This window comes from Myotis myotis, unplaced genomic scaffold, assembly GCF_014108235.1.
Source record: "Myotis myotis isolate mMyoMyo1 unplaced genomic scaffold, mMyoMyo1.p scaffold_m19_p_12, whole genome shotgun sequence".
Lineage (NCBI taxonomy): Eukaryota > Metazoa > Chordata > Mammalia > Chiroptera > Vespertilionidae > Myotis > Myotis myotis.
In genome coordinates this window covers 4,440,416-4,467,242 of record NW_023416316.1, presented here as the reverse complement: position 1 = coordinate 4,467,242, position 26,827 = coordinate 4,440,416, and the positions used below count along the sequence as shown (strand labels likewise).

At 56.9% G+C, this 26,827-nt stretch overlaps 1 protein-coding gene and 1 long non-coding RNA gene across 3 annotated transcripts in view; one reads left to right on the top strand and one right to left on the bottom strand.

The window, feature by feature from the left end:
* Window positions 1-18,208, bottom strand: part of ENG (endoglin) — a 29,600-nt gene extending 11,392 nt beyond the window's left edge. For both annotated transcript variants that reach the window (XR_004971134.1, XM_036329579.1), the window contains exons 1-2: window positions 17,791-18,208; window positions 8,689-8,831 (exon numbers count right to left, since the gene is read on the bottom strand). Coding sequence is in view for 1 of the 2 variants with exons in the window: in XM_036329579.1 (XP_036185472.1) it covers window positions 8,689-8,831; window positions 17,791-17,857 (210 nt within the window). In the remaining variant the exon portion in view is untranslated. The remainder of the gene's footprint in view (window positions 1-8,688; window positions 8,832-17,790) is intronic.
* Window positions 18,209-18,422: 214 nt separating this feature from the next.
* On the top strand, window positions 18,423-25,462 carry LOC118667028. The gene is made up of 4 exons (XR_004971133.1): window positions 18,423-19,099; window positions 20,289-20,411; window positions 22,330-22,509; window positions 23,671-25,462. It is a non-coding gene; the product is annotated as an uncharacterized LOC118667028 (long non-coding RNA).
* The last annotated feature ends 1,365 nt before the right edge of the window (window positions 25,463-26,827 follow it).

The following is a 26,827-nucleotide window of genomic DNA, read 5'->3' as shown; positions in this document are numbered from 1 at the left end:
TGCCCCCTAGAGCAGCAGTGACGACCCTTGTCCCATCGGCCTTCCTCAGCTCTCCCTGCCCGGCCCGTCCACCTGCCTCCCAGGGCCCAGCACAGTGCCTGGCCTCAGAGGTGCCCAGGAAATACTTGCTGCATGAATGAAGGAGATTCATCTCAGCAAATCCAAAGACATGAAGAAAAAATTGTGAGGAGCCTGACCAAGGTTTATTCCTGGTGAGTGCCTGCTGCGTCCCAGGCCTGCAAGTGTCTGTGTGACTCAGAGGCTGCCCTGTGCCTTCCCTCTGTCCCTGTGCAGCAGTATCAAGGCATCATCTCCTCCCCAGTTTACAATATTCCTGTTGGCCTTCTTATTTTTTAAAAAAATATATTTTTATTGATTTCAGAGAGGAAGGGAGAGGGAGAGAGAGATAGAAACATCAACAATGAGAGAGAATCATTGATCGGCTGCCTCCTATTGGGGATGGGGATCGAGCCTGCAACCCAGGCATGTGCCCTAACCAGGAACCAAACCGTGATCTGCTGGTTCATAGGGCGATGCTTATTCACTGAGCAACACAAGCCAGGCTGACCTTATTATGTTAAAGTACTAAAATGCTTATCTTTTTGTCAATATACTACCATTGTTTTGATATTTTTAAAAATATATTTTATTGATTTTTTACAGAGAGGAAGGGAGAGGGATAGAGAGTCAGAAACATCGATGAGAAACATTGATCAGCTGCCTCCTGCACACTCTCTACTGAGGATGTGCCCGCAACCAAGCTACATGCCCCTGACCGGAATCGAACCCGGGACCCTTCAGTCCGCAGGCTGACACTCTATCCACTGAGCCAAACCGGTCAGGGCTGTTTTGATATTTTTAAGAATGTGAAGTTGTGATCATTTATATCTTGAGAGATAGGTACTGCATTAAAATTTTTAATTGATCATGGTGTATGTATTTAGAATTTTTCCAGAACAACAAATAACAACAACAGATAATAATAATAACAACAACACATATAGTGCTTACTATGTGCCAGGATTGTTCTAGGTACTTCATCTAATGACTCATTTAATCCTCAGAACAACCCTAAGAGGTAGGTACCATTATTATTCTCACAGATGAGGGACTAGGCACAGAGAGGTGAAGTCATTTGCCCAGGAACACACAGCAAATAAGTATGGAGCTTAGGATGTGGTCCCGGGCAGGCCTCTCCTCTCAACCACGGTCCTGCCCAGCCACATTTCCTATGCCTTTCTATTCCCAAGAAGAGAAGAGAACGCAGCGATCCGCAAAGGCAAAGCTTCCATTGAGGGACTATCTGCTCTACTCGAAGACTTTCTGACCCAGAGTCTACTGAAACCCTAACTCCAGCTGCTCTCGAAAGCTGGAAATCTCTGCAAAGACAGCCTGACCCCAAACATCTCCTCAAACTTATCAAAAACGAGGGAGAGATTTCAAGATGGAGAGATCAGTGGAAAATTTTTTATTTAACCTCTAATTATCTCCTGGCCATTTCCCCAGATGATGTCACAGAGCTGGACAGAATGTTTTAGCTGCTGGAAAATTTGCCGAGAAATGTTTTCCGTTCCTCAGTCATGACACCATAATCACTCTTTGTTTGTACGTTTGTGCTTTAAGACAAAAGAGCAAATAACATTCCATTTTCAGGGTTTCACAAATAACTTTTTTTTTTTTTTCATTTTAGGGAGCTATTTAGGTAGCTTATTTTTGAAGAATTATTTTTATGCTAATTTATAGCAGAATGAGTTTATAAGTTCACAATTTTTTTTAAATTAATGTTGTCTGATGGGTTTATAACTTTTGGCTTTTGAAATCTCTTGTTTCATCAATTTACAAAAATATGATGCATTCTAAAGACTTTAAAAATTAAGTACTGGATTTAATATCATATTTTGGTCAAATATGAGATACAAATATAAATATCAGAACTGCCATTTTGTCCCAGGATTGTGTCACCTCTTAAAGTTAATGGAAGAGAAGGGAGACCCACCTGGTCATGGGGGGAAAGGCCCTGCACAGCCGAGCTGCCAGAACCTTGACAATGGGCGCACCCAGCTTCCTTACCTTGACTGCGTGTGTACTGTCAGCTTCAACAATGGAAAATGACTGCACAGCTCTGTGCATACACTAAAAGCCACTCAACTGTACATTTTAAACGGACTAACTTTATCTCAATAAAGCTGTTCAAATACACAACCACTGAATGCCAGTAATTTCACCTGGGCAGCCTGATCCGTGCCTGGCCCTGTACTGAGCGTGATGCACACGCCCTCACCGAAGCAGGGCTGGGTATTCTCCCATTTTACAGATGCAGCAAGTGAGGCTCAGGGAACTGCCGGAGAGGGGCGAAGTCAAGCACCCGGTGCAAGTCGGCCTGGTGCCAGAGTGGGGCCCACAGCCCCTGGCCCTCTGGGCAGCTTGCCTAGTCTGCTCTTTCCCAAATCTGCCCCATCTGTCTCTCCTCACCCAGAGGAGTGAGCCCTGAGACCCCACACAGGGCAAACCGACGGGCCCCACGGTCTGGAGGTCCATCCTTTGGCCCTAGGTGAACTCCACAGGCCGAGAGCACTGCAGGTGACAGAGCAGCTGGGAGCGCAGCCGCTGGGCTGGGAGGAAAGAGCCTCCTGAACATTCATTCTTGCTGCTGTTCTGCAAATGTCCCTGCTCCTCTGTGCCTCAGTTTCCCCATTTGTGAAACGGGGGTGAGACGAGGTTAGGAGCCAACACCAGGTGGGGCTCTGGATAAAGGAAATAAGAAAACAGAAGCGGAGCCCAGCTGGTGTGGCCCAGTGGACTGAGCATCGTTCCATGGACCAAGAGGTCCCAGGTTCGACTCCTGGTCAGGGCACATGCCGGGTTGTGGGCTCAGTCCCCAGTAGGGGGCGTTCAGGAGGCAGCCGAGTGATGTGTCTCTCCCTCATTGATGCTTCTCTCTCTCCCCCCCCCCCTCCCTTCCTCTCTAAAAATAAATAAAAACGTATTTTTTTTAGAAAAGAGAAGCGGAGGTCAGGGTGGGGTCATGCTGAGGGTGAGGGGACGAGAAAAGTGGAACCTTTGTCATCACCCTCGGCTCTTCTCCCAGAGCTCACACTCCAAACCCCCACTCCGCTCTCACCCTGTGGATCTGGGGGGCTGGAGGGGGTGGGGCCCGAGGCCACACAGTCATGGGCCAGGGCCACACAGCGAGCGAGCAGTGTGGACACTCGGGGAAGCTGGAAAGCGGGGCTCCCGGGGTCTCTGAGCTCCTGGGCCCGGCTGAGCTCAGCTGGCTACGGGAAAAGCCCGGGCTGGGTTTCCACAGCAAACACTCCCCGCCCGTGGCCCTGACTCATCGGCACTGTCACTCACACGCACCGACTTCCCCTCCCTCCCCACCCGGAGCCCAGAGGCCGAGAAAGGGGCCTGCCTTGCCCCCCACCCTCAAGCGCCCAGTCTTCCTAAGGCATCCTGGGAATTCCGGGAGCCTAGCCGAGGCGGGAGGGCCAGCCACCCCTGACCCCCAGCTCTGCAACCCGGGCCGGCCTGGGTCTGCCCCGGCCGCTTCCCTGAAGGGGTGGGCGGGAGACCACGTTTCTATTTTTGTGCCAGTGTCCCACAGATGCCATTGTTGGCCGGGCGGTCGGTGGCGGGAAGGGGGGATTTCGGTGAGGAGGCCCTGAGTACTAGTAGCCACTTATAGAAAGTTGCTTCCAGCAATTCTTCTAGGAGCGGAGCCTCGGGGCTGCCTGCAGCTCCCACCCTCCTAGGGCCAGACTGGAGCCGGGCAGATTGGAGCCAGACGTCCCTCTGTCCAGCCCAGCAGACTCAGATGGTACATTCAGGCGGGCTGGCAGGGGAAGAGGTCAAAGCCACACTGATCTGAATTCAAATCAGTGACCCTGGGCAGTTATGTCTCTCTGGGCCTCGGTTTCCTGATCTGGAAAATGGGCTGAACAATATGCCCACTTCCTAGGCTTGCGAGGATTCAGTGGGACTCTGCCTGCAAAGTGAGTTGGCCAGAGCCCACCTAAACAGAGTAGCAGGCTGCTTTCACTCGCGCCGATTCCCTCCTTGCCCATTCGTCCAGAGATTTCATGGTTTGCGCCCTGTGGAGGTCAGCGCGGAGGTGGGTGGCAGGTAGCTGGAACTGGGACCTGCCTCAGTCACACCTCACTGTGGCACCCCCTCTCTGAGCCTCAGTCTCCCCACCTGTGTAGGGAGGAGCTGGGATCGGGGTGGCCCCTGGATTCCATCCTGCCTCCTGGGGGTTCCAGTGTTTGACATCTGGGAGTCGGGATTTCCAGCCAAGTGGCCATAGAGTGGGCTTCCAGAACCCCCCCGGGAGATATGCTACCGTCCCTACTGAGGGCCCTTGGTCAGCCCCCCCTCCCCCCGCACCCCCACTTCATTTGCCCGTCCAAGGGGCCCAAACTGGGCCCAGCTCGGGCTTCTGTGCTCTCAAAGGGGGACAGAAAGGAGGCACAGCTCTGTCCTTCAGACCTTGGCAGAGAACAAGACGAACACTCCCAAACAACCCATAGTGAAGGACAAGGGACACCACTCACCCCTCGGGAATGGCCAACAGCGAGTGTTTACATGTGTGTATATTTCCCCTCCTCTCTTCCATTATTCACCCGTCCATCCATCCATCCTCCCAATATTTATTCCCAGACTGGCCCTGAGCTGGGGATACAGCAGTGAGAGCAGATGCCATCCCTGCCCAGCCTCTCTGACCCCCAAACCATACCCCTCCACCAAGCCTGCCCCTGATATCTGCAAGGCCTGGGGCAAGAGTACAGATGGCAGGCCCTGGGCACCAGGCCACCCCCTTCTCTCCACACGTTCGCATGTGAAAAACCCAGCTTGGATGCCCAAGCTCTGCCATTCCCGCCCCTGCAATAGTCACCTTGACAGCCTTCAGGTCGAGGGGAGCTTAACCAGCCACGCTGTGTCCCCTTAGACGCTAAGGCTTAGAGGATGGGACGAGAAACACCCCCTGCCGCTCTGGGAGTAGGCTCGGCGCATTTGAGCAGGGATCTCTGGAGTCCTAGGTACCCACAGCTGGAAGAGGGTCAGAGAGGATCTAATTGTGGGACCCGGGCGGATCCCCCTTTGCCCAGGTCGGAGGGCACGACCTCCCAGGACATTCTGGGGGAACCTGGGGCCCCTTCTGCTCTCCCTCTGTCTGAGCAGCCCTGCCTGCCCCTCAGGCCAGGAGTCAGACAGTGCAAGAGCCCAGCAGGTTCCATCGGCTTGTGGGGGGCGTGCTCTGCTCCCCCAGATTACCAGGAAGTGGGGTGAATCACTGGCTGTCCCGGCTCTGGCCTGGCTGCCTGGGGTCTGTTGGGAGGACAGCAGATCAGTACAGTCAGCCTGACGGGAATCTCTGAGACACCAGGCTGGTTTCCTGTCTCCGCGGGTCAGGATGTGACCCTGGGCCCCCTCCCGGAACCCAGGCTCCGGCCTGCCCTTCGGGGACCCAGCGAGATAGAGCCCCAGCCCAGCGGCCCCCTTGTCTGCCTGTAAACCCCCCCCCACTCTCTCTCTCTCTCTCTGAACCTCTCTTCCCTGAGGCTCTTGGCTGCCACAATTCGTGTGCCGCCCACGCACAGGAAATCTGAGGATTCAGAGGCCACGCGGGATGGACGGGAAAACCAGTCGCTGTGCCAACGCCTGCAGAACGCGACCGTAGGTGGGAGAGTGTGGGCTGGTGGCTGAGATGGCCGCCACCCACTCGACCGCTGCCAGTTCGTGTCTCCTGCCTTTAAGCCTTTGCTCAGGCGGTGCCCTCTGCCTGGAATGCCCTTGACCTCCCTCTCTATCTGGCTACACTGGGAGCCGTTTCCCTGAAGTCCCCTTCCCTCCACGTTCAAGGCTTGTCCTCCCGGGGTCCATAGCCCCTCCAGCCGCAGTCCCCCCTCGCCGATTCCATCACTCAGTCCCAGGGCTGACACCCCCCTTGGCCTAGAAGTGGCCCAAGGGCAGGGCCCAGGTCCGCTTTCTCTCAGCACCATCAGTGCCCAGCTCAGGCCAGGCACAGAGCAGGCGCCTGGCAAGGACTGGTTCAGGGGGGCTATGGAGCTGGGGACTTCGTTCTTGGGTGCTGCTTGGGGAGGAAGGTGCTGCCCAAGGAAGCCACAGGCCCTTCGGTGTCACAGCAGGGGGATCCTGTGAGACCTACTGCTGGGCTTGGCCCTCAGGGCAGGGAGGCCAGGAGCACGGGGTGGGCGGGGGGGGAGGGGGGGTTGCAGCAGGCTGGACCTCAGGTCCCCCCTCTGAAAGTAGATGCACAGCCCCGGCCTCAGCTGCCTGATAGCAATAACCTTTGGGGATCACATTGCGTTTTTGATTTGCCATGAGGATATTCTGCAGCCGGCCTGGCAGCATGAGGTATTTACAGGGGGGACCTAGAGCCCAGAGAGGAGCCGGTATACTAACAAGCACGGCCACCGGGTGTCGGGCAGCCCTGGGCAGGCCTGCGCTCAGTGTGTCGCCTGCACTGTCCCACTGGATTCTCACAGGCCCCTGAGAGGGGAGGACTAGGGTCTCCAGATCCCCCGTGGGAAAGCCGTCCAAGGTCACGCTGTCATAAGTGGAGGAGCCAAAGTTCAATTCGAAGGCTATCTGGCTCCAGAGCCCATGGTCTTACGCCCTTCATCGGGTCACAGAGCAGTGCATGTATGTCTTCATTCCTTCACTCACTCAGACATGCAACAGCCATTGGGCACATGCCAGGCCCTGGCCCGGATCCCGATACCCCGATACTCTTTGGTGAGTCCCTGAGCACAAGAAATGTGCGTCTATTGGAGAGTGGGGAGAAGGACCCCCTCAACGAGTCAGGCAGTAAACGAGGTGCTGGCCAGTGACGGATCCAGGACTGGAGCCCCGAACCCTCCAATCCCAGCTCTCTCCCCACCCCTCCAACGCACATGCCTGGCAGTCCTGGAGCCTGCAGCCGGGCCCCTGGAATCAGAAGCCAGACGTCCCATGCACTGAGCTCTCTGGAAGAGGCCGGGGGTGACAGGGAGCTTCTGTTGTCGTGAGCTCTCGGATGACCTGAGTCACAGGGGCACCCGGCCATTCCCCTACAAACCCTCCAAGGATTGTCACTGTCCACAGGATAAAGACCAAACTCCTTAATGCGACGCCAGGGCCTGTTCCATCTCCCCAGCCCTGCCCCAAGGCGAACTGTATGCTCCTGCCACAGCGAACCACATGCCGACCACAGCCTCGGCCCACTTCCCTGCCTGTGCATTCACTGCATCCTCTGCTCTTCCCTCCGCCTCCTTCTCTCCTGAGCTTCTGGCCGCTTTACTGTTGTTGCTTCCTCCAGGAAGCCCTCCCTAACCCCACAACACCGGGGGGACCCGTGCCCTGTGCTGACCAAGGAGGCATCAATCGCCCGGACCCTGGCTGGCTGTCCACACGTCTGCCTCCTACAGAGCTGGGTGCTTGGCAGGTGGCCTTTCTCTGGCTGACTCTGGCTCACTGTGGATTGATGAAGGCGGAGGGGGGAGTCCCGTCACCCCGAGGAGGCACGGGGACCCGAGCAGCAGAACAAGCACAGTGAACTTGCAGAGGGCAGCCTCGTGTCCCACATCATCACCAACTTGAAAAAACTACAATGGCCATGAAAACCACATAACGTGTGTTCGGCACTATCTGCTGTTTGGGGATTATCGAGCCCCACAGTCCTCATGGCAGGCAGGGCGGTGGGGAGCAGGCCCCCCGATATTGGTGGTCTGGGCACTGTCTTATCATCACACAAACGCAGGGCAACTTAACAGTTTCGGGGGCCAGTTGGCCACAAGTTCACTCTGAGCTGACACCATCGAATCGCTATCAGGACCCGAGGCCGCATCGGCCAGGTGTGGTCACCAGCCCCGGCGGCCAGACGACGCCTGAACACTGAGATCCTCTGGGGAGCCAGGTGACGGCCTGGCTTGGAGTCCCTGGGGATCTAGTGTGAACTCCGGCCTTGGACGTGTTGCTTCACCTCTCTAGGCCTGCCTCAGTTTCCTCCTCTGAAAAATGGGGTTCATATAGCAGACCCTGCCAGATGGGCCCGTGGGAGATTTGATATACGTCATGGTTGTAAACTCACTTCCTGTACATAGTAGGCCTAGCACAGTACCTAACACAGTGAACACTTGGTACGTGTGTTATGCGGAGGGACTTAGAAGAACTCAGGGGTGGGCCTCAGGAGGGTTCTCGGGTGGGGGCAGGGGGAGAGTCTCTGACGCTGGCATTACTGGCTGCCAGTCTGCAAGTGGCTGCTTGCCAGGCCACAGGTGTTCGGAGAAGGACATTCCGGGGAGGGAGATGTAGGCTCCACGGAGGAAAGAACTTTCTCAAAGTCAGCGCTGCCTCGAGCGGGGCTGTGTCTGCTGAGGAGCTCCCAGCACTGGGGGCACATGAACCACAACTCACCTGGTCCCCTCCACTGCCCACCTGGCTCTTCTCCACTCGATCGCCGGCCAAACCCAGCCCTTCCTACCTGGGCCTCGTGGAGACGGCCAGAGGACTGCTCCAACGCTGGCCCCAGAAATGCCCCCTTTCCAGGCCCTGTGAGATGGTCGGGTCTCCCTCCTGGCAGGGTCCCCTCGGCCACTGTTCCAGGAACAGCCCCAAGGAAGACCCCCCTCGTCCCACGGCCGGGGCCTGCCTCTAAGTCCCCACCCGGCCCTGACATCTGGCACTCACTCTCGGGAACTCCAAGGAGAGGATGTGAACTTCCACGGTCGCATTGGGGACCTGTGCCACGCAGCCCCGAGGAACCTGGCTTGTGATGTATGTCACCTCGTTGTCCACAGGCTGTAGATTACAACGGACTGCTTCTGCAAGACCTGTCAGAGGAGCAGAGAGAGGGCCAGGTGAGAACAAGGTGGTGACGATGCCGCCCACTTTCTGAATGCCTACTGGGTGCTTGGCGTTGACGAAGGGCTTTATTGCATCGTCACAGCTACCCTGCGAGGTGGATATCATTATACCCATTCCACAGATGAAGAAACGGAGGCTCGGAAAGGAAAAGTCTCTTGCCTGAAGTCACAGTGCTCCCAGGTATACGGTTGATAGATAAAATGCAGGACACCCAGTTAGAGTTGAGTAAGTAAAAAAATGAATAATTTTTTGAAGTATGAGCATATCCCAAATATTGCATGGGATGTATTTCCCCTGAAATTTTTCCACTGTTTATCTGAAACTCAAGTGTCACGGGGCACCCTATATTTTACTTGCTACACCTGGCGACTCTAATTGTGCGGGGAGGGGGGGTGGCACGCGTTCGGCACCCCAGCCTGCAGTCCTGTTCACTCCGAAGGAAGGCGAGAGCTGAGATGGGAACACAGAACGTCCCCTCTTGGCCTCGAGGGGGCCAGGAGGCATGGGCCAGGGAGAGCAGAGAGTGTCCGGGCCCCAGGGGAAGAGGAGGCAGGGGGGCGGCCCAGGTTTGCAGGCGGCTGTGGGTAGGGGGGGCGGCTGTGGGTAGGGGAGGCGGCTGTGGGTAGGGGGGGGCGGCTGTGGGTAGGGGGGGCGGTTGTGGGTAGGGGAGGCGGCTGTGGGTAGGGGAGGCGCAGGGCCTGCCACGGGGCAGCCCGGAAGCGCGGGTCCTGAGGGAATGGAATGGAATTTCACCCCGACCCGGCAGAGGAGGAAGAGGAAATGAGGCCCCTACACCTCGTCCTGAGGAATGTGCCGGGGGAAGGGGGGCTCCGGGGGAGGGAAGGAGGACAGAGGAGGGGAGACTGTTTGGAAGTTTGTGTCTCCATCTTGTCGCGCTCACTTCCTGTTTTCTTGGAGATCAAAGTTGGGCGAGGAGGGACTGGTCGCACGTCCAGCCGTCCAGCCGACGCCAGCTCCGAGCAGGGAGTGGGGAGGCTTCTTCTGCATCAGCCGCTCGGCCGACCCGCCTCGCCCCCACCTTTCCGCCCGCCGCGGGGGCTCAGGACCACCAGGGGTCAGAGGAGGACATGGGTGGCCCCCGGCCGCGCAGCCACCTGCCCGCAGCGGCTTGGGAAGGGATGACCACACGAGGACATCTGGCCGCCACGGGGGCCCTGCCGGGGCCTGTCCTGTGCCAGGGACGCCAGGGAGCCTGCGGAACGCGGCATTTTGGTTAAAAGCAAGGCCCCTGAGCCAGGCTGACCTGGGTGTGAATCTCAGGCCCAGTAGCCGCGGGGCTGTGGTGAATGAGCTCACCACTTAGGGCTCCAGTTTCCTCGTCTGTGGAAGGACAGTAAGAAGAGAAAACACGATCCAAGAGGCCGGGAGGGCTCCAGGAGAAAGAGCATCTGCTCGCCCTTCTATGACATTTACTTGAGTGACTTCACCCTGGAGAATCGACTCTCTGGTGGGGGTTGCGGGGGGAGGAGGGTGCCTGCAGGTGAGGGACTCCAGGAGGGTCTGATGGGGGAGTCAGGCCAGCCAACTCCCTCATCCCAGGAGCCTCAACCCTGGCACCACCCCCGGGACCCACCAAGCCTCCCAGAGCTCCCCACCCTCTCCCTTCCCAATCACTGAGCACACTTCTTGGCTGTTACCTCTGTACAGATGGGGAGACTGAGGCCGGGAGGCTAACGGTGCCGGAGCCGCACTGCACGTGGCTGACCAGGCTGGGCCTCGGACCCACCTCTCCCCACTTGACCCAGGGTCTGGTCCGAAGATTAGCACAGCGCCTTCCTCCTTCCCTTCGGACTTTCCCTGCCCCCTCCCCAGACTTCCAGGAACCCCAGTTCCTCCCAGATTGCCGATTGCCGGATTGCGGGGCCGCCTGCTCCACCTCCTCCATGCCGTCAGCGCACGGCCATTATGTAATGATCAGATAACAGTCCAGGCCGGGAGATCAGATAAGAGGCCCATTTATTTTGGGGCCTATTCGAATCCTGGCCGCCCCCACCCCGCAGACGAGAATGGGGAGACAGGAGGGAGTGTGCCGCCCAGGCCTGTCTCCTGGAGCCGGAGGCGGGCCCAGACAGAGCTGAAAACAATTCCCTGGCACCAAGGGAAACTCCTGGGCCTCCCGGGACCTGCGCCGGAGGAGGCGCCACTGGGGGCCTGGGTGGCCGCCCGCCTAGTGAGAAACTGGGGCGCTACCTTCCCACCTCTGTCCCCTTCCTCCCTGACCGGCAGCCGTGGGTATTTGTGCTCCCTGACCCACGGGCTTTCCAGATGCCACGCCTAGAACCCCGGGAGGCCACCGATGACAATGGTCAGACGTCCCGGGTCAAATCCCAGTTCTGCCTCTTAACAAGCCGGACACCTCGAGCAAAAGCCTGACTTCGCTGAGCCTCGGTTTCCCCGTCTGCAAAACAGCTTCCATCATGCGCACGGGCCACGCACTGCCCCAGGCTTCCCAGGAGCTCATTCCTTCGGTCCTCGCAGCAGCCTACGTGGTGGGTACTGTGATTATAGCCATTTGACACACGAGGGAACTGACGCTCAGGGAGGTGCAAGATTGAGCCCCAGCTTACCCAGCCACTCAGTGGCAGGGCCTGTATTCGAACCCGGACAGCGCGGCTCCAGCACCCAGCACCCAGCACCCACTTCGCAGGCTGTGCGTCCGCAAGGTGAGGAACGCATGTAAAGAGCCGGTACCCAGCAAGTGGTCTGTGGCTATTGAGTAATCAGGGCAGACCCTTGATGACAGGTCTTTTCTGCCTTTTTCTTCTTCAGTCACCCAGCCACCCTTTGTTCCCCTCAGGGCCCAATTGTACCTTCACAGATTCCCCAGCTCCTAGTTCAACCACTCCCCTGGCCTGGCCACTAGCAAGGCCCCCACACACCTTTCTCCAATCTTTCTCATAACTCCCCAAAGAGGCAGGACCGCATTCCACAGCCTAAAGTGGAGTTAACAACTCCAGGGACCTGTCCTGGCTGGCGTGGCTCAGTGGTTGCGTGTTGACCCATGAACCAGGAGGTCACGGCTCCATTCCCGTCAGGGCACATGCCTGGGTTGCGGGCTCAATCCCCAGTGTGGGGCATGCAGGAGGCAGCCGGTCAATGATTCTCTCTCATCATTGATGTTTTTTTCTCTCTCCCTCTCCCTTCCTCTCTGAAATCAATATATATATATTAAAGTACAGGGATATGATAGATGTCAAAGGTTTAAATCCTGATTCCGCCACCTTCCAGCTTCCTTTCCATGGCTTAGTGTTACTGTCTATAAAATGGGAATGATCATCATAATACCGTTCTCACGGGGTTGGTGAGAATGTTGGTTAAGAGGATACGTGCACAGTGCTAAGCAGGAACTGGCAATTGGGGTCACAATTATTTATGCCCAGTCAGTGGGTAGATGTGAGCTTTGCCTTCAAACAGACTTTGTTCTTTGCCTTTGTCATCATGCCCTTTCCCAAATCAATGGTCTCCTTTTATTTGACCACTTAGTCAACTTCTACTCATCCTTCAAAACCCTGCTGTGAAAATCTTCTCATCAGAACTGACCCAGTTGTGTTCTTGGTGGGAGGGCCACTGTAGGTGCAGGAAAGGGACCGAGTGCCCAGGGTGAGAAGACCTGGCAACAGAGAGATCCTTGCCACCTTCCCTGAGGCAGTGTGTACGGTGGTTAGGCCCAGGGCTCAAGCCCCGGCGGCTCATATCTGGGCCGTTACTCGAGCAAATACTTTCACTGGCCTGTGCCCCAGTCTCCTCGGCTGTAAAATGGGGGAGACAGGAGCGCCTGCTTCATCAGGCTTTTGTGAACTTGACAAGGGCTGATAGTACTCATAACAGAGTAGCGTCTGGCATACAGCAAGCACTGAATCCATGCGGGCTCTTACATTTGTCTCTTCCCCGCAATCCTATCCCAGGCACTGACGTCAGCTGAGGCCTGGATGAGGGTCCTCTTCAGCCTCCAGGGCTGATGCCCAGCGCTGGGCTGGAGCTGGGAGGAGAGGGCCCAGAGCCGGGGCTGGAGCTGGGTGGAGAGGGCCCAGAGCCGGGGCTGGAGCTGGGTGGAGAGGGCCCAGAGCCGGGGCAATCAGCTCTTCCCACACTAGGCCCCCACAGATGCAGAGAAAAAAGAAAAAACAAAAAGATGCACAGAAAAGACGCCGGGCTTGGGAGCAGACAGTCTGGGGTTGAAATCTGGACCTGTCGCCCCAGCTGGTTTGGCTCAGCGGACAGAGTGTCTGCCTGCGGACTGAAGGGTCCCCGGTTTGGTTCCAGTCAAGGGCACACACCTGGGTTGTGGGCCCGATCCCCAGGAGGGGGCGTGCAGGAGGCAGCCGACCAATGATTCTCTCTGATCATTGATGTTTCTATCTCTCTCTGCCTCTCCCTTCCTCCCTGAAATCAATAAAAACATATTAAAACGAAGAAAAAGAAATCTGAACCTGTCGCTGGCCCCGAGCCTGTGTCCTCATCTGTGAACTGGATCTGCAGACAGAGCGGCCTGATGCACTGTGGACACAGAAGTGATTCCCTCCCGCTTGCCCTTGAGCAAATAGACCAGGCCTGTCCTCAGCGGGCCCAGCACTGACCCCCCTGTGAGCTGAGATGGCGCTCTCTTTCCCTCTGGGTCTTACTGTTACCATCTGCCTGGCTGAGGGGAGAGAGTCTTAATGGCCATATCCCCACTGGCTCCAGGGACCTAACTTCTCCTGGCTCACACAGTTCCTGTCCCAGCCTCCTTTTCCCCCTGGCAAAAGGAAAGTTGCCTACCCTGGCCAGAGTGGCTCCATTGGTTGGAGGTTCGTCCTGTGCACCAAAGGGTCACAGGTCCGATTCCCACTCAGGGCACATACCCAGGTTGCAGGTTCGATCCCCATCCGCACCTGTTCTGGAGGCAACCGATCCATGTTTCTCTCTCACATCGATGTGTTTTTTTCTCTCTCTCCCTTCCTCCCTCTCTAAAATAAATGTTTTAAAAAAATATTCTCAGGCGAAGATTAAATAATAATAATATAAAGAAAGAAACAAAAAGGGGAGCTGCCACAGAATGCAGCCCCTAAGACATGGATATGTGTGGTCTCTGTCTTGTGTCACTAGCCCCCTCTCCAGAGAGTCCCGACCCCCACCCGGGGTCTCCAAGTCCAGCCTCTGGCCTGTCCTCCAGTGAACACTCATCCACACTTAGAAAAACACCCTTTGATCCCAGCCACCCAACATGGGCCAACAGTCCCAGCACCCTCACTTCTGGGACTCTATCCAAGTGAAATATTACAAAATACAGGAAAAGGTGCATGTACCAAAAATGTGCACGGAGGTGGTATTTATAATTAGCCCCAGAGGGGAAATCACCTAGATATTCAACAATAGTGAATTTATTAGGTCAACGGTGGGAAGCACATTTACGGGAGAGAAGATGCCAGACCACAACGGGATGGTTATGGAGTCCACATGCAACATAGAAACCTCTGGGACATGGGAGGGGTACACAAGGCACCTGAATGTTAATCTGCCTGCATTAAAATTACCTTTAAAAGCTAGAGAAAAACTAGTCAGCGACCCACCAGCATGCTAACATTTTTTTTTCCCGTTATCTATTTCCTTTGAGAAGCAAATGGAAGTGAATATATAGTTAAATTGCTTTTTAAAATCTCTACATGTTGCCGAAACCGGTTTGGCTCAGTGGATAGAGCGTCGGCCTGCGGACTGAAAGGTCCCGGGTTCGATTCCGGTCAAGGGCATGTACCTTGGTTGCAGGCATATCCCCAGTAGGAGATGTGCAGGAGGCAGCTGATCAATGTTTCTGACTCTCTATCTCTCTCCCTTCCTCTCTGTAAAAAAATCAATAAAATATATTTTTTAAAAAAAATCTCTACATGTGTGTTCTTTAAAAAAAATTCCAGCCCTGACTGGTTTGGCTCAGTGGATAGAGCATCGGCCTGCGGACTCAAGGGTCCCAGGTTCGATTCCGGTCAAGGGCATGTACCTTGGTTGTGGGCACATACCCAGTAGGGAGTGTGCACGAAGCAGCTGATCGATGTTTCTCTCTCATCGATGTTTCTAACTCTCTATCTCTCTCCCTTCCTCTCTGTAAGAAATCAATAAAATATATTAAAAAAAAAATTCCATCAAGCTCTAGCCTGTTTGGCTCAATGGATAGAGCATCGGCCCACAGACTAAAGGGTCCCGGGTTCGATTCCAGTCAAGGGTATGTACCTCGGTTGCAGGATTGCAGGCTTGATCCTCAGCCCCCCTCAGGGCATGTGCAGGAGGCAACCAATTGATGTGTTTCTCTCAGCCTCTCCCCCTCCCTCCCATCTCTCTAAAAATCAATGGAAAAATATCCTAGGGCGAGGACTAACAAACAAAACAAAAAAAATTCCAACATAACAGAAACGTGTGTCATAAAGGTGAAAATCCTGATGCTAGCGAGCATCGCAGGGACCTCAGGGTTCTCTACGTATATTGTGTGTTATTGCGGTCTTCCTCTTAAGGAAATGAATCATGTGTCCCAGATACCTATCCACAGCAGTGTAGACACAGAACTAGGTTTTTCTTGACAATGGCTGCAGGCTGTTCCACGGCGTAATCATTCATTTAATGGGGCCCAGGCTGATGGACATTTGGGCCGTCTCCAGTTTTTCTTGAGCTACCTGGGCACTATACATCCTTAAAGAGCCGGGCAGGGAACTCTCCAGGGCTGAGTTCTGAAGGTTGGGCTGTTATTACAAGTTAATTCTGCCCAGCTGTGTCCCCAGAAGGCGGGACCTGGTTTGGACCCATTTGCACCCCCTCCAGCCTGAATGGGATGGAGATCTGGGTTCCATGCCTTGGCTAGACCCCCACCTGCCCTCCATGGGCCTCAGTTTCCCAGACCATGAGTTGGGCTGGATGCTTTGGAATGCCCTGGGACCCTGGGACCCTGGGTACCTGCACCTGCTCACAGGAGCAGACTGGTAAATTATCAAGAGATTTTCCAATTGACTGTCAAACATTATTAAAATTTAATACGCTTACAATGAAATAAATTGTATTTTTTTAAAGGCAATAAATATCAAATTTCTTACTTCCTAATTATTTTACTCCATTTCACTATTATCTGTCCTTTTTTTTTTTTTTTAATTTATTTATTTATTTTTTTTCAGTCGATCAGCAGCCTAGCCGGTTTCTCTAGCCAGGATCTCCAGCCAGGTTCTGTCCTTATCTGTGCTTTTAAGGTTATCTACATCTGGCGCTTGTGATGGAAATACGACATAAGGGTGTCCTCTGGGCACCTGGGACCAACTCTGAGTTTGGTGAGTTGGTAGCTGGAAATCAGCCACTGGGAACATTTACACCACAGAAATTAACAAGTGCTAGCCCCTACCCATCCCATCCTCCCTGTTAATTATTTGCCATCACACCACTGCCTTGGATCCTATAAAACCAGGCCCTAAGGATCTGCAGGGATCTTTCTCTGATGACCAAGAGGAAGAGAATGTCATGAAGCCAGGAATGTGGGGGCTGCGGGAGAAAGGCGGGCAGCTCCCGGAGAGATCAAGTAGGATTCCTATCCAGCTGTGTGAGCTTGGTGGGCCTCAGCCTCCACTTACTGTCCTGTAAAATGGGGCCATAATGGGGAGCTGTATCCAAAGGGGTTGCTGTAACCCCCTGGTTAGGAGCAAGAGCTCCACGGAGCCACAGGCCTGGGGTCAAATCCCTGCTAAGTCACTGAGTGTCTGAGGCTCCGGTTCCCGGTTCCTGTCTCTCAGTGAGGCATCGGTAAGAACTTTAATACTCACCCGAGGAAATATTTCTTAATTTTAGAGAGAGAGAAAAAGGAGGGAGGGGGAGAGAGAGAGAGAGAGAGAGAGAGAGAGAGAGAGAGAGAGAGAGACATCGATCAGTTGATTAGTTGCCTCCCGTAGGCACCGAGACTGGGCATGGAACCCGCAACCTGGGCATGTGCCCTGACTGGGAATCAAACCCACGACCCTTCCGTGCACGGGACAAAGGCCCAACCACCTGAGCCACGCTGGCCAGGGCGGCGATAAGAACTTCAGAGACCAAGGACTGGGGCCCCTAAAATGCTGTGGATGGGGTAAGGCGAGGAGGGGAGGCCGCTGCTGCTCCACTTCTCACCGCCCCCCAGATCCTTGGGAGTTCCTGGGCGCGCAGTGGCTGAAGGGGTGTCCACAGCAAGTGGATGCAGACTCCCCATGGCTCCTCATGGGGAGTTTAAGGCAGCTGAGGTCATGACCCCCTGGAAAAGCCCCCAGGCCAAGGATTCCCCCCAGAAACCCTCACCTGGGACTGCACCCCCACCTGCAGGCTTCTTGGGAAGTAGAGCAGGGGTAGTGGCCGGGAGAGCCCTGGGGTTTGAGGGCGGCTCACAGCCCCAGGAAAGGCGAGGGTGGAGGATTGAAGGCTAATCATAAAACAGCAGCAATAAAACAGCACAGAGCAGCCAGCCTGCTGAGCCATCTCACTACAGGCGTTGCCGCAACAAAACGCCGACTTCCCGGCAGCCGGTGAGTCTGTTACCATCCCCACTTTGCTCAGAGGCCCAAGGTAGCTCCCCAAGATCACACCACCAGGAACTAACCACAGCCCAGAGCCCGATCCAAACATGAGGACTCTCGCCCTCCTTCCCACGCGGTCCTCCGGTGGGAGACGGCCGCCCAGAGAGGGCAGGAGACTCCCGGGGGCTGTACCGCGCGCTGGGCTTCCTGGGGAGAGGCCGGGAGGCCGGAGGCCGGAGGCCAGGGGTAAGGGACAGAACTCACTTCCGTTCGCCCGAGACTCTCAGGGCTGGAAGCTATTGCTCCTGCCAAGCCGGGAGGGTGGTCACCCCATGGCATCTGCTTTGGGCTGTCCACCCCCCAGGCCAGCTCCACCGCGCACGAGCAGGGCCTCCCCACCGGGTCCCTGGGCACCTACTTGTGGGGCTGAGGCTGCAGACGGCCAGCAGCAGGGCCACGGCCGGGCAGAGCGTGCTGCGGTCCATGCTGTGCGCCCGGGGGTCCGTTCGCTGGGCCTTATCCGGTGTCCAGGGGCAGGGCCGCGGGCAGGAGCAGGGGCCGGCGTGGGCTCAGGCGGGGACCCGAAGGGAGCAGGCGGCCGGAGCGACGGCGTCCCTGCTCCAGCCTTCTGAGGTGGCGGCCAAGTTGGTCAGGAGAAGTGGGCGCAGGGCGCAGGGCCGGGCAGGGCGTCACTGGCCTCGGGGCGAGTGGGAAGGGGCTGCTGGGCTCCTGTGGACGGCCGCGGTCCGGGCTGCAGATGGAGGCTGGGGTCTGGCCGGCAGCGGTAGGGAGCTCCTGGCTCATCCAGCCAGGCCAGGGAGGCAGGAAATGCGCTTCCTTAGAGAAGGGGCTGGGCCAGGCGGCCTGCCAGGCGGGAGAGGAAGTGCCACTGAGCTTTGTCGCTGGGTGGGGGGCCCTGGGGAGGGGGGAGGCAGTGGGGTGGGAGGGCCTAGGCTCCAGGCTTGTCTCCCCACGCACCCCACCCTCCCATCCCACCCTGTCCTGGGCTGGCGGGCAGCCCCCGGGGCAGATGGAAACAATCACCCTAATAGCCCACCAAGCGAACCTCTCAGGAGTCAGGCCCTCGCCCAGACGCTCCAGGTGGAGCTCACAGCACCGTGAAGTCAGCGTTCCCATTTTGCAGATGAGGAAACAGAGGCCTAATGAAGTCAGATAATTGGCCCAGAAAGACAGTGGAGCTGGGATTCGAACAGATCTCATTAGGCACCAAAGCTGGCTTAATGCGTAGCATGACACTGGCTGTCCTTTCCTTGTTTATCCAGCCGGGAAACTGAGGCCCAGCATGGCACATGGCCTGGCATGGCTGCTGGGACTGGGTCTTAAGGCCGAGAGAGAACTGGGGAGCTGCCCAGAGATTCACACTTTGGGCCTGTCCCCTCCACGGACGGAAAATCCTTCAGAGACAAAAGGCAGCCCCAAATGAAAGGACTCACTCTAATGGCGTTTCTGAACCCAGATGGCCCTGGGTTCAGAATCCTGCCCGCTTTCCCTGAGCTATGAGACCCTGAACAAGCCCCCTAAGCCCCGGTCACCCTGTTTGTAAAGTGGGTGCAACAGTGCCTTCCTCGCCAGGCTATTGTGAGATTCCCAGAGGTGGGGGCACTTCGTCGCTGAGCCCTGGGCCTGGCACACAGGAAGTGCTCCTCAGCAGTGCTCCCTGAGCCTGGAGACAAGCCCAGAACGGTCCCTTGTTCATTCTGCAAACAGTAAGTGCCAACTCTGTCCATCGTGGTGCTCGTTATGGGAAGCACCTAGGGTCAGGCCCCAAGGAGCTCAGAGGAGGAGGCCTGGGCTGCCTGGAGGAGGTGGCATTTAGGCCCAGTCTTTGAAAGACTGGGTGAGTGGGGGTGGGGTGGAAGAAGGAGGTGAGGGGGACACGCAGGGGTGTGGTGGGGACAGGAAGCTGGAGAGGCAGACGCTGGCCCTGCTTTGGGAGGGGGCCTTGAATGCCAGGACTTTATCCTGAGGCCACAGGGGGTCAGGGAGGGGAACACATGGAGCAGAAGGTGCTGGCCGGGCTGGGCTTTGAGAAAATAAACCTTGATGTGTGCTGGCAGGACCCATAGAGGGGGTGGAGCCAGGGGGTCCTTCTCGTCATACCTGTCCTGAGTCACAGATGGCGAAATCCAGGGCCAGGGAGGGAAGCGAAGGCCGGAGGCCTGGGGGCCTCTGGGAGGAGCGGGCAGGAGTGTGCTGCCCCCCCCCCCCCCAGGAGCTGCCCCAGGCTGGGAAGGGCGGGTGTGGCTCCTCGGGTAGGGAGTTGGGGAAGGCTCGCTCGCCCAGCCCTGCAGCCGCCCGGCTAGTTCCCGGTCACAGGAGATCCAAGATCCAGCCATGCCCGGCCGGCCGGGAAGGCCAGCATGGGGTGGAGGGCGTCACCTGAATGTAGCAGGTCCTCTGCCCTTTGCTGTGGGTGCAGGAGGGGAGGGGGCACCACAAGGAGAGGATGGTCTCAGTGGGGGACAAGGGGTGGCTGTGAGGTGTCCCCAGGCTCCAGACTGGGGCAGTTAACCCAGCCCCAGGCGCTGACCGCTCCCTGTGCACCAGGCCCGCCCTAGGCGTTCACCTTATCAGCTCTGAATCCTCACTGCCACCCTGCAGGCCGGGGCCATTACACCATTCACAGGAGGAACCCACTGCTCCCTGAAAAGTGAGAGACCCCTGGGGTGGAGAGCAGAGACCCCAGGGCTGCCTCCTTCAGGCTCATCTCCTTCTCTGCCACCCCCCGCCCACCCTGCGCTGACCATGAGGACAGAGGTCGCCAGGGCTGTGGGTGTCACAGGATGAGGAGGATTGTTGACCAGAGTGGGAGTCAGGGCACCCGGGGCCAAAACAGGGATCCCCTAGGAAGCTCTTCTCCCACCTCCGCCCTCCCCTTCCCTCCACCCTGCACAGCCCGTCCCCACCCGTGCTGTGAACAAGGCCCATTGAGCTCTCTTGAGGAGGAGAGGCTGCAGGTGGACATGCCCACGAACTTGTAGGAAACGGCCAGGGAGAGGACATCTGCAGGAGCCACAGGTGAGCCTGGAGCTGCCCCCAGAGACCCCGAGGAGGAAGGAGAAGATCGGGGCCCCAGGGGTGGAGGGGAAGCCACCCGCACCACCCCCGGCCTGGGTGGGGTCGTGCTCTGTGAGCCTCTCCGCTTTGATGCCTCCGCAGAGCTGTGTTCCCACCACAGAGCCCAGCACCCTATGACCCTCGAGATACAGCTATCGAAAGCATGCGGTGTCCTGAAAGGCCAGGCAGAGCTGGGGCCCATGGAGGCCTAGGGAACCGGAGGCACCGAGAGGTAGGCCTTGCTCCTGTTCCCCAGTGAAGGGACCGGTTCCCAGCCTGGACCGCCTGTCCCCGGAAAGTTTGATGGTCACTTGGTCTCACAGTTGGGGACAGACCTTGAGGAAGTTACCACCCGGATGCACTCTCTCCCCAGATGGACGCATCTACCTCTCCCAGCCCCCCTCACCCTGCACAGATCAGAGGGGAAGGAGGGAGACGGGGAGGAGGATTCATTCCTCTGGCTCCTTCCCTGCAGGGGCACCAAAGGCCATGGCCCTGACCAGCCCTCTCCACGTGGCCCCTCCGGCCGAGCCTGGCCACGGCCCGGCCACGGCCCCGCCGCTGCCCGCCGGGGACTCAGCACTGTCCCCCTGGCTTCCCCACCCCGGCCCGCACCTGTGTAAACAGACCCCACATCAAACCCTCCCGACCCCAGTGGAGCGTGCCATCTGTTTCCTGCGGGGCTCCCGCCACCAGATGCTTTCAGGTGCCGCCTACCCACACGCCAGAGAGACATGTGGCCGGTGGCCAGGCCCCTGGGCCTGGACCCCACAGCGGGCAGGTGCACTAATTTGCCTCTTCCTCCCCCTCGCTGGCCAGGAAGGCCAGGGCTGCAGGAAGGCACGGAGCACGTCCACCCTGGCCACTGGCCACGGGAGGAATTTTAGGCGGCCCCCAGGGATCCCCCCAGGCGGCTGTCCGGCTCCAGCACAGGCCAGGAGCCAGGGCCGGAGAGCACCGCAGGGTCAGACCCACACGGGCGGGCAGAACGTGGGGGCCGAGGGAAGAGCATCGGCCGGGAGTCAGGGTCTCCCGGCTCTGCCCTGAGTGGCCTCGGGCAAGACCTCTCCATAGTCTGGGTCTCAGTTTCTTCATCTGCACAATGGGAGGGCAGCCTGCCGGGCTGGAGGAGCTCGAAGCCCAGGACCAGAACGGGAGTCCCTCCCCCACTCACACGCTGGCCCAGCCCCACGCCAAGTGCCACCTCACAGCCACCTCAACGAGCTGAGACTGTCATGTCCCCATTTCACAAGGGGGGAAACGGAGGCTCAGATGGGCATGGCAACGGGGCTGAGGAGAAGCAGAGGATCATTCAAATCCAGGCCTCTTTCCTCCTTTGGCTTCTAGAACATTCTGTCCTGGTTTCCCTCCCACCTCCCGGGTCGCCTGATTTGCCTCCTCACCGGTTCCTCCTCATCCTCTCACGCTTGGCTCCTGGGCCTCCCCCCGTCTCTGCTACCTTCACCCCCAAGTCAGGTTTTCTCAAACCTTTGTGACCATGACAACATCACGTCCCCGGGACTCAGGCTCAAATAACCGAAACCAGGTTTTGTGACCCGATGGATACCCATGTGACATGAACCCGACCTGTTCCATTTTCTCTCCATCCTGAGCACCAGCCCCTCTGTGGAGCTCATTACCCGCCCTTAGGCCCTGGCTGCACAATGCAATGCCTGAGACCGTGGTCTTCAAAGTGTGGTCTTGGCAGCTTCTCTCCGGGCCTGCCCAGGCCTCGGGCCAGAACCTGCGTCTTAGCCAGATCTCCAGGGCACTGGTAGGACATCAACGTCCGTCCGTCCGAGAAGTGCTGCTCGGGGTGCCTCGTCCAAGTGGCTTTAACTCCCTTTATTTACTGACGGCTCCCAACTTTATATTCCAGATACAGCGCTCCAGCCAGGACTCCCCCGGGCTCCTGGCTCCGGGATGTCTAGTGAGCAGCTCAGACTCCACGCATCCAACACTGGGCTCTGGGCTCTACTCCTTCTCCGCCAACTGCTCCTGCCTCAGTCCGTCATCTCAGACACTGACAGCTCCCTCCTCCGTGGCTCAAGCCTTGAGGGTGAGGTGACCTTGACTCTCTCTCGCACACCCCTCATCTGACCCACAAGCAAATCCTGTGGGCGGCTCCCCTAAATTCCCATCCCTTCTCACTCAGCGCCCTGTGCGGGCAACTTCTCCGCACAGAAGCCAGACTCCCCCTCCCTTCACCAACCTCCCCCTCTGCTCTGACCCCCTTGCTCCCAGGACCGCAGCCACGGCCTCCTTGCTGTTCCTTGGACGTGCCAAGCACACGTCCACCTCAGGGCCTTTGCACTTGCTGTTCCTTTTTGTTTTTTAATATATTTTATTGATTTTTTACAGAGAGGAAGGGAGAGAGATAGAGAGTTAGAAACATCGATGAGCGAGAAACATCGATCAGCTGCCTCCTGCACATCTCCCACTGGGGATATGCCCGCAACCCAGGCACATGCCCCTGACCGGAATCGAACCTGGGACCTTTCAGTCCGCAGGCCGACGCTCCATCCACTGAGCCAAACCGGTTTCGGCTTGCTGTTCCCTTTTCCTGAAATGCTCTCCCGCTAGATAACCACAGGGCTTGCTCCTTTAAGTTGCAGATCAAATGTCACATGGTCAGTAAGGAATTTTTATTTATTTATTTATTTATTTATTTATTTATTTATTTATTTATTTATTTATATTTTATTGATTTTTTTACAGAGAGGAAGGGAGAGGGATAGAGAATTAGAAACATCGATCAGCCGCCTCCTGCACACCCCCTACGGGGATGTGCCTGCAACCAAGGTACATGCCCTTGACCAGAATCGAACCTGGGACCCTTCAGTCCGCAGGCCGACGCTCTATCCGCTGAGCCAAACTGGTTAGGGCAGTGGTCGGCAAACTCATTAGTCAACAGGGCCAAATATCAACAGTACAACGATTGAAATTTCTTTTGAGAGCCAAATTTTTTAAACTTAAACTATATAGGTAGATACATTGTTATTAACTTAATTAGGGTGCTCCTAAGGCTTAGGAAGAGTCACACTGAAGGGGCCAAAGAGCCGCACGTGGCTTGCGAGCCGCAGTTTGCCGACCATTAGGGCATGAACACAGAATTTTAAATAGCCCTCTCCCTCCTCCACAAATGGCCCAGATCACCCTCTCACATACTATATATTGTTTATTTTTTCTCTCTCTCTTTCTCTCCCTCTCTCTCTCAGAGAAGTTCCAAAGGCCCATTGCTTGGAATAGTGCCTGGCCCCTGGTAGGCATTCCATATGTTTATGCGATAAATGAACGCCTTAACCATTGGGCTGCACAGCTTGAGGTGACATAGGCTGTGGTTCTGAGTCCCCAGGTGTGGGTGTTGGGGGCCCCTGAGCCCAGGGACAGGGTCTCTGAAGAGGGGGAATGACTCCCCATGGGGATAGGGAGCTCACAGGGGTCAGTGGTCCCTCCAGACTCCGTTCTAGAGGAGCAAAGCCCCGCACAGTCTCCCTCTCTTTCCCCAGGGGGTGGCCCGGCAGCTGCTGCCTCCTGGGGAAGTGGGCCTGCCTGGTGAACCCACTCCCAAGGTCGAGGGACCCTGAAGGCCACCTCGGAGGCAGGAGACCCCGCACCAGAACCCAGGAGGGGGGCAGACGCAGGAGAGGCAGGCGGGGCTCTGACCCGGTTCCCCCGCTCGCTGTGTGACGGGGTGGGGGTGGGGGAGCCACACCACCTCTCTGCGTCTGCTGCCACAGAAGGAGGCCCTGTGCTCTAGGCTGCAGGCTGTGCAGGTCCAGGAGGGCTCTGGCCCCACCCTCCGAAGCCCCCCCACCGTGGAGCCGCCAGGCCTTCCTGTTTACTCGAGGCCCCTCTGGAGGCTGGGAGGCGACAGCCTTGGCCTCTTCTGCTCCCCGCTTCCTTCCTCTCCCACTTCAGCGCCTCCGGCCAGGCCCTCAGGGCCCCCGGGGGCGGAGGCTTAGGGGCTGAGTCCAGTGGGGGCATCTGAGGCCACCACCCCGGAGGGCCTCCCGAGGAGCACGCTCTCTCTCTGAGACCCTGAGGTCACAGAGGCGCGCGGCCGTCCCTCTGCTGGCTAGAAGGTTCCGGCACCTTGGGACAGCCATTTCCTGGAGTGCCGCTGGAGACATGAAGACTATGACAGCACCGCCCGTCCGGATCCGACACCACGCCCACCTCTCAGCCCACCAGTAGGGGATGAGCACACGCTGACCTTAGAGGCGCCCCCTCCTCCCCACCCTTCCTCCCCTTCCCCGGCTCCCGCCTCTCTGAGCTGCCCAGTGTGGGCCTCGGCCCAGCGGCCCAGCCAGGCCTCACCACCCAAACCGACCCGCTGCATCAGAGGCAGCTTTTGAGCGAGACCCTGCGGGGATTCGTGTGCACGTAGAGCCAGATGCGGCCCCTCTGACCGTCCCGCCTGGTTTTAAAGCCCTTCGTGAGCCTCAGCTATTCGGTATTCTTGTCCCAAAGGCTTATCCTGAACGTCTGACGCCCGTACACTAACTTCAGGGTACAGGAAACGGGGAACGGAGGAACAAGTCCAGGGACACCACAAGGGAGCCACAGGCACAGGGAGGAGGAATTTTCTGGGGGACCACGGTCCGTCACAGGTCAATCTCAAAGAGAGGGGGTGAGTCAGAGGTTAACGTTCGACGGGCGGCACAGAGGCCACGTGTGGTCCCGGATTGCCTCCCGGTTTTCGCAAAGACACACTTTGGGGGAAACGACATGTGGACTGAGAAGTACCTATGATACTAGTGTTAACCGAGTGTCATCGAAACTGAGTTGTGGTTAAACAGCAAAATGTCCTCACTTATTAGTCATACCGAAGTCCCACTTTCGGAACGAACTTTTTTCATATCTGTAACTTACTTTAAAATAGTCTGACAACAATAAACCAGCCGTGAAGGAAGTATGGAAAAATGTGGGTGATGGTATATGGGTGTTCATTATATTATTTCCTCAAATTTTGTTTGAAAATTTTTATTACAAACAAAACTTTCTGCCCTAACCGGTTTGGCTCAGTGGACAGAGCGTCAGCCTGGGGACTTAAGGGTCCCAAGGTTCGATTCTGGTCAAGGGCACATACCTTGGTTGTGGGCACATCCCCAGTAGGGGGTATGCAGGAGGCAGCTGATCGATGTTTCTCTCTCATCGATGTTTCTGACTCTCTATCCCTCTCCCTTCCTCTCTGTAAAAAATCAATAAAATATATTTTTTTAAAAACCACAAAAAACAAAACTTTCTGAGCCTCCCATTGCCCTTTGGGGAAAGACTAGATACCTGGGTTGGCATTCAAGGCCCTGCAAGCGTGGCTTCTATCACCTGCCAAGCTTGTCTCCAGCTAAGACACCCCCTCTAGCCTGCCTTCCAGCCCCCACTAATGCCTCAGCCTCCCTTCACTCAGTGGGTCCTCTCCACCCCTGCAGCTCTGCAGCGCTGTTCCCTCTGCCCTTCCATGCCCTCTGTCACGTGGTGAAGTGAACTCCTAGGTACTGTTAGGGCCCCACTCCAGAGCTCCAGGTCAAGGAGCCTTCTGCACCAGGGGCCCCTCTGAGCTCTGAGCTGCCCAGAACTGGTCGCAGGTGCGGATGTCTGACGGCGTGTGCGAGCACGGTCCCCTCCCGGTGCCGGGAGTCACAGCAGTGTCCCGCCAGGGCAGGTGCCGGATCGCTGCCGAAGGAACTTCCATGAAGGAAACCCTCCAAAGACGATTAATGGCAATGACTGGGTAACGGTTACTGGAACTTTCAAAGTTTTTGTTTTAAGTTTTCCAGGCTTTTTTTTAAGTGAACGAAGTGATTCTGTGGTGAACAATTTGGGTCAGCGTAGGTTTTCATCCATTGGGACACACCTGAGTTCAGGAAGCTGTCATAAAGATGGTGATTTTGAGGGTGGATTTCCCTAGCCCCTTATCGTCTCTGGCTTGTTTTCCACTCACCCGCACGTGGATCCTCAGGCGGCCCCGGGATGAAGGGGCGCGTGCATGTGAGTGGGAGCGTGTGTGTGTGTGTGTGTGTGTGTGTGTGTGTGTGTGCACGGGGGCCAGTTTGACAGATGTGACATGGACCCCCCAGGTGGGAGGTTACCGAGTTGGGGCTTCCCGCACACCCGGGCCGGCACGCGGAACAGAGAGCAGCTGCGGAGGCCTCACCCGCACCCCGCCCAGACAGGACGGCTCACCCCGCAGGCCGCCTGCCTTCTCTCTCCCCTGTATTACCACTGACTTATTCCGTGTTCTTCTTTCAATAGACCCACCTTTTAGAACTTAAATACGTTTATTTTCGAGGAAACTTTGAATACCTAATGTAAACGGGAAACCAGCCACACTTGCTGGCACAGGCAGCCCGGCCGCACGGGTTCATTCCTCCAGG